At 44.4% G+C, this 7,367-nt stretch overlaps 1 protein-coding gene across 1 annotated transcript; it reads right to left on the bottom strand.

The window, feature by feature from the left end:
- Positions 1–1,890: 1,890 nt before the first annotated feature.
- On the bottom strand, positions 1,891–2,247 carry LOC144596324 (histone H2B 1/2-like). Its single transcript, XM_078404572.1, has one exon. It carries the CDS (start codon positions 2,245–2,247, stop codon positions 1,891–1,893), a length of 357 nt encoding a protein of 118 aa, XP_078260698.1.
- Positions 2,248–7,367: the final 5,120 nt, after the last annotated feature.

Here is a 7,367-nt window from a genome sequence, read left to right as displayed (position 1 = left end):
AGGCATAATGGCACAACTGTGCCTTTTCAATGTTCTTATTCGGATATTTTCTCTGTTGATTTATATAGCTTGTCTTCCCGACAGAGGCTGTGTAGAGCAAGCTGCTTCCTTGTAGTTCCTTAATCAATCACTGTTAGGTACATGAGACAAACCAAGGTGTACAGCCTCCCTATTTTATCTCCCTTCACGAGCAGCATTATGCATTATATCAATACAGAACCTCAGGAATTTGCTCTTACTTTCCTCATGTAACTGAATTTTAAAACTAAGAACTCGACTTGGGAGTGCAGCGTAGGTTCACCAGGTTAATTCCCGGGATGGCGGGACCGACATATGATGACAGAATTGATCGACTGGGCTTGTATTCACTGGAATTTCGAAGGATGAGAGGGGGTCTTATAGAAACATGTAAAATTCTTAAGGGATTGTTCAGGCTAGATGCAGGAAAAATGTTCCCGATGCTGGGGGAGTCCAGAACCAGGGGTCACAGTTTAAGAATAAGGGGTAGGTCATTTAGGACAGAGATGAGGAAAAACGTTTTTACCCAGAGAGTTGTGAATATATGAAATTCTCTGCCACAGAAGGCAGTGGAGGTCAATACACTAGATGTTTTCAAGAGAGTGGTACAGTAGATATTGTTCTAAGAGCTAAAGTAATCAAGGGATATGGGGAGAAAGCGGGAACGGGTTACTGATTTTGAATGATCAGCCACGATCATGTTGAGTGGCGATGGTGGCTCGAAGGACCAAATGGCCTAGTCCTGTACCTATTTTTTATGTTTCTATGTTTCAAACTTCTAGTGATTCATGATTGGGATGAAATCATAAGGTCTAGTGATCGGAATAGAATTAGGCCATTCAGCCCATCAAGTCTACTCCGCCATTCAATCGTGGCTGATCTATCTCTCCCTCCTAACCCCATTCTCCTGCCTTCTCCTCATAACCCCATGGGTGCACAATTCTGCTTTCTCGAAACCAGCTTTAAAATGTTTCACATTGTTTCCCCATCTCTTTCTGCTTATCACGTATGCCAAACATTCTGACTGCAACAAAGATGAGGGGGCAGTGCCCAGCCATTTCTGTGGGAGTTTTTTATCATGTCGCCAGGTTAACTGAATAATAATGAACGCTCCTCTTATTAAGCAATCGTATACAAAATCCTATAAGCTGTTCTCAAAGGGGGAGAAAAAAAAATCAGGTTCTCCACTTGAGGGCTTGCAGACAGAGGGTGTGCAGGAATGATAAGCAGAATCCCGTTTGATTGTGTTTCCCTAAAGCAAAGTTTAAAGCATGTTTCCATGCTGTTTCCATGCTGTAGTTGTTATATGTTATATGTTATATGAAATCACAGAGCAGGAAGATTACATATCGATAGGATCCTCAAAAGGAGCAGAGTTAATGGTATACGTGGTTATAACTTATATTAGAGAGAGCCTGATATAATAAAAGGCGAGTTCCATGTGTTTAGGTGGTAGTTGTGCAATAATGGTTTCAAAGTGACAATATCCTGAACTGTACGTCTGTTGTACACAGTGTCTTTGATACCGTGTCTGCAGTAAACCCTTGTGATAGTCCAAGGAACAAGACGCCTAATGAAATATGTGCGGGATTCAAGCATTCGGATCAATGAATGGTGGAAGCACATGGTGCAGGGCACAAATAACTGTTTATTAAAGCAAACACAAGTAAAACACAGCAAAAATATCAACTGTCCATAAAGAAACAATACAAAATAACTCTTCCTCTCTCTCCCTCTCCCTGGTGAAGCTCTTTTCTCTCCCCGAAGATGAGGCTCATGCTCTCATGGTGGAAGCATGCATTTAGATAATAATTTTATCACTCAGAACAGCAGGCAGTTATCGATTTGCTTTGTCCGTACTCATTTGGATATTCATTTGGAGTTGGTGTGCTTGGTCACTGTCTTTGTCCCTTCCGGCACGGCGTGTTTAGCCAGCTCCCCGGGCAGAAGTAGGCGCACAGCGGTCTGGATCACCCGGGAGGTGATGGTAGACCGCTTGTTGTAATGGGCCAGGCCGGACGCCTCGCCCGCGATACGCTCAAAAATATCATTGACGAACGAGCTCATGTTGCCCATGGCCTTGGAAGTGATGCCGATGTCAGGGTGAACCTGCTTCGTCACTTTGCTGATGTAGGTGGAGTAACTCTGCTTTTTGACTTTTTTGCCCACCGGCTTCGGTAAGGTTTTCATGGAGCCCTTCTTGGGAGCTGTTTTCTGCTGCTCAGGCATTTTCTCAGATGATTTGTGTCAAGCTAGCTATCCTCCTTCGTACCACAATGTAATTGCGATTGTAATTGTAATTAATTTATTAGCCAGTTATGTAAACATACAAAGAATTTGATTTGCCAACTGTCATACCAAAAAAAGCAACAAGATATACACCCACATAAAAATTAAACATAAACTTAAACACCAACCACAACGGCGTGTGAGAATCTCCAAAGATTTTTGGAGACCTCATATTCCTCACTGTAATGGAAGACAAATAACTTATATCTTCTTTCCTCCTTTACTCCCATGGTCGGGGCAATCGAACCTCCGCAGTCGGGGCGGTCGAAGCTCCTGCTGTCGGCGATCGAAGCTCCCAAAATCGGGGCGATCGGAGTCCTCGCGATCGGGCCGGTTGGAGCTCCCTAACAGCCGATCGGTAACAAAGGGACCGCCAGCTCCACGATGCTAGGCCTCAGTGCAGACGGAGATACGAAAGGAAAAAGTCGTGTCTCCGCCAAGGAAAGAGATAAAAAAAGGTTTCCTCCAACCATCCCCCCCCTCCCCCCCACACCCACCACATAATACAAAAACTAAAGACACACTGAAACATACAAGTAGACACAGACCAAAACAGCAAAAGAAGAAAACAGACGAGACAGGCTGTTGGCGGGGCTGCCATGTACCTATGGCGTGAGTTATGTGTCCTATCAGACACCGAGCTCGTCTCAGATATCTCCAGAACCAGGGGTCACAGCTTAAGGATAAGGGGAAGTCTTTTAGGACCGAGATGAGAAAACATTTCTTCACACAGAGAGTGGTGAGTCTGTGGAATTCTTTGCCACAGAAGGTAGTTGAGGCCAGTTCATTGGCTATATTTAAGAGGGAGTTAGATGTGGTCCTTGTGGCTAAAGGGATCAGGGGGTATGGAGAGAAGGCAGGTACAGGCTACTGAGCTGGATGATCAGCCATGATCATATTGAATGGCGGTGCAGGCTCGAAGGGCCGAATGGCCTACTCCTGCACCTATTTTCTATGTTTCTATCTCAGTGACCTTGCAGGTGTCCTCATGATCTACTGGTCTCTTTGAATTAGTCCAAGCATTCTTCGAAAACAACTGCTTGTTTCTGAAGCAGAGTTCGAAATACGATGCTGCTAATTTAGCTGAGAAGTCCAACTCAGTTCACAATCAGTTTAACCCTAACATTACAAAGAGGTGCCGGAAGTGATCGACAAGGGTAGGGCACTGGATGTTGTCTACTTGGATTTCAGTAAGGCATACGGTAAACTCATATATCATAAGGTCATAACTGAAAGGAGCAGAATTAGGCCATTCGGCCCATCAAATCTACCCCACCATTCAATCATGGCTGATCTATCTCTCCCTCCTAACCCCATTCTCCTGCCTTTTCCCCATAACCTCTGACACCTGTACTAATTAAAAATCTGTCTATCTCTGCCTTAAAAATATCCATTGACTTGACCTCCACAGCCTTCTGTGGCAAATAATTCCACAGATTCACCACCCTCTGACTAAAGAAATTTCTCCTCATCTCCTTCCTAAGAGAACATCCTTTAATTCTGAGGCTGTGACCTCTAATCCTAGACTCTCCCACTAGTGGAAACATCCTCTCGACACCCACTCGATCCAAGCCTTTCACTATTCTGTATGTTTCAATGAGGTCCCCCCCTCATTATTCTAAACTCCAGCGAGTACAGGCCCAGTGCCGACAAACACTCATCATAGGTTAGTCCCTCATGGTTGGCTGTTTCAGAAGATTGATATGTATGGGGAGATGGTGGAGGCAGATGTGATGGTGGCATTTATGAGGTTCTCAAACAGGCACATGAAAATGCAGGGAACAGAGTAAATGGATCATGTGCAGGCAGAGGAGATACACTATAAGCAATAGACAATAGACAATGGGTGCAGGAGTATGCCATTCGGCCCTTCGAGCCAGCACCGCCATTCACTGTGATCCTGGCTGATGATCCACGATCAGTACCCCGTCCCGGCCTTCTCTCCATATCCCTTGACTCCGCTATCTTTAAGAGCTCTATCTAACTCTCTCTTGAAAGCATCCAAAGAATCGGCCTCTACTGCCTTCTGAGGCAGAGAAGTCCACAGATTCACAACTCTCTGGGTGAAAAGGTTTTTCCTCATCTCCGTTCTAAATGGCCTACACCTTAAACTCTGGTCCCTGTTTCTGGACTACCCCAAAATCGGGAACATGTCTCCTGCCTGTAGCGTGTCCAATCCCTTAATAATCTTATATGTTTCAATAAGATTCCCTCTCATCCTTCTAAATTCCAGTGTATACAAGCCTAGTCGCTCCAGTCTTTCAACATAAGACAGTCCCGCCATTCCGGGAATTAACCTAGTGAACCTATGCTGTACTCCCTCAATAGCAAGAATATCCTTGCTCAAATTTGGAGACCAAAACTGCACACAATGCTCCAGGTGTGGTCTCACCAGGACTGTGTACAACTGCAGAAGGACCTCTGCTCCTATACTCAACTCCTCTTGTTATGAAGGCCAATGTGACATTAGCTTTCTTCACTGCCTGCTGTATCTGCATGCTTGCTTTCAGTGACTAATGTACAAGGACACCCAGATCTCGTTGTACTTCCCCTTTTCCTAACTTGACACCATTCAGATAATAATCTGCCTTCCTGTTCTTGCCACCAAAATGGATAACCTCATATTTATCCACATTAAACTGCATCTGCCATGCATCCGCCCACTCACCCAACCTGTCCAAGTCACCCTGCAACCTCATGGCATCCTCCTCACAGTTCACACTGCCACCCAGCTTTATGTCATCTGCAAATTTGCTAATATTACTTTTAATCCCTTCATCTAAATCATTAAGGTATATTATAAATAGCTGCGGTCCCAGCACCGAGCCTTGCGGTACCCCACTAGTCACTGCCTGCCATTCTGAAAGGGACCCGTTAATCCCTGCTCTTTGTTTCCTGTCTGTCAACCAATTTTCTATCCATGTCAGTACCCTACCCCCAATACCATGTGCTCTAATTTTGCCCACAAATTTCCTATGTGGGACCTTATCAAAGGCTTTCTGAAAGTCCAGGTACACTACATCCACTGGCTCTCCCTTGTTCATTTTTCTAGTTACATCCTCAAAAAATTCTACAAGATTAGTCAAGCATGATTTCCCCTTTGTAAATCCATGCTGGTTCAGACCGATCCTGTTACTGCTATCCAAATGTGCCGCTATTTTCATCTTTTATAATTGACTCCAGCATCTTCCCCACCACCGATGTTCCTTTATATATAGGCTAGATTTATATATAGAGTTATATATAGATGGGTTTAACTTGGCATTCTGTTTGGTGTGAACATTACGGGTCAAAGGGCATGTTCCTGTGCTGTACTGTTCTAGGCTCTATGATTGCATTTGTCTCTTATGCCTCCCACTCACTTCATAGCTTCCCTGCCACAGCCGAGCCTGTGACCAGGGACTTGGCCTCAGACTCCAACAGACCTGTGACTCCACACTCCGGACCACCCTGAAGGCCCTCGCAGCTTGTTGCAAAAGCTCTTTTCAATGAGCTGAATTACATCTGATTGATTAAAACCATTTTAAATTAATTAGATCTGTCAAAAGTGAATTTAGTTAAATGCACACTAAATTATTGTAAATTCGCTGAAGGTGTAAATACGAGGGGAAATAATGGGAAGGGAAGAAAAAGGATTTAACCTTCCTTTGGCACGTTACTTAAGGTTGGTGATTCTAATCAAAGGAATGAGGCCGTGCTCGGTAACCAGCTGAAAAAACAGCTAAGGAATGTCCAAGTTGCAAAGGAACACACACCCCAGAGATACAAAAAGCTGGAGTAACTCAGCGGGACAGGCAGTATCTCCGGTGAGAAGGAATGGATGACGTTTCAGGTCGAGACCTTCTTCAGACTAGTGACTAGGGTCGCGACCTAAAACATCACCCATTCCTTCTCTCCAGAGATGCTGCCTGTCCCGCTGAGTTACTCCAGCATTTTGTGTCTATCTGCGGTTTAAACCAGCATCTGCAATTCTTTCCTACACAAACTCCCCCCCCCCCCCAGACTCAATTCCAAGTCCAAGGATGGAGAAGGAGATGGAGTGTTCAGTCACTCAGCACCATGCTGTGGAAGGTTTGGCATAAAGACCACACTGAGCTGCGTGGCATTGGTAAAGCTGAGTATGACTTAGCTTATTATGATGTTGAAATGACGGGATTGGGAAAGACTGTTCTGGTGTAATTAACTAGAGAATTGCATTGGTAAAGGATTTACCTGTAACCTAAGATTTGCCTGAGCAGATTAATTTGGAGATAAAAGGCTTGCACTGTTTAATACAGTAATCATCAGCTCATTTATAAGTCAGATATCCATTTGTTATAAGGAGAGGGTAAGAATCTAGTCGGCGTGCGGCACTGAAGTCAAGTCAAGTCAATTTTATTTGTATAGCACATTTAAAAACAACCCACGTTGACCAAAGTGCTGTACATCAGTTCAGGTACCAAGAACAAACATACAATGGCACACAAACATAACAGCACATACATAAACAGTTCACAGCGCCCCCTCAGAGGGCCACAAATGCTAGGGAGTAGAAATAGGTTTTGAGCCTGGAATTAAAGGAGTCGATGGAGGGGGCAGTACTGATGGGGAGAGGGATGCTGTTCCACAGTCTAGGAGCTGCAACTGCAAAAGCGCGGTCACCCCTGAGCTTAAGCCTAGACCGCGGGATAGTCAGTAGCCCCAAGTCGGCCGACCTGAGGGACCTGGAGATAGAGTGGTGGGTTAGAAGATTTTTGATATAGGGAGGAGACGTCAGAGGCCCACACCATTGATGCACAGGCACGAGTCTGAATCTCGACTACAGAGGCTGGGAGGTTAAATTTGATTCCATAAATTTAAATACAATTTAAATTCTATAAATTACAAAATATGCATCCTCAACGTTAAACTGAAAATACTCCAGCTTTGCATAAAGTATTATTTGCATGAAGGTTTGTGCAAAAACTCTGAGATACCTTTCTGAGACTGAACTACATTCAATTGAAGCAAAATAAAAACTGCAGGTCGAAAATCTGGAATAACAGCAGCAATGGATAGATTCGTTCAGCAGGTCGGGCAAC

The sequence above is a fragment of the Rhinoraja longicauda genome, chromosome 8, assembly GCF_053455715.1.
Source record: "Rhinoraja longicauda isolate Sanriku21f chromosome 8, sRhiLon1.1, whole genome shotgun sequence".
NCBI classification, from domain to species: domain Eukaryota; kingdom Metazoa; phylum Chordata; class Chondrichthyes; order Rajiformes; family Arhynchobatidae; genus Rhinoraja; species Rhinoraja longicauda.
This window is presented reverse-complemented; position numbering and strand designations above follow the sequence as displayed.

Bases quoted from the DNA above. Each gene is read 5' to 3' on its own strand.
- LOC144596324 (XM_078404572.1), bottom strand. From the start codon at position 2,247: ATGCCTGAGCAGCAGAAAACAGCTCCCAAGAAGGGCTCCATGAAAACC.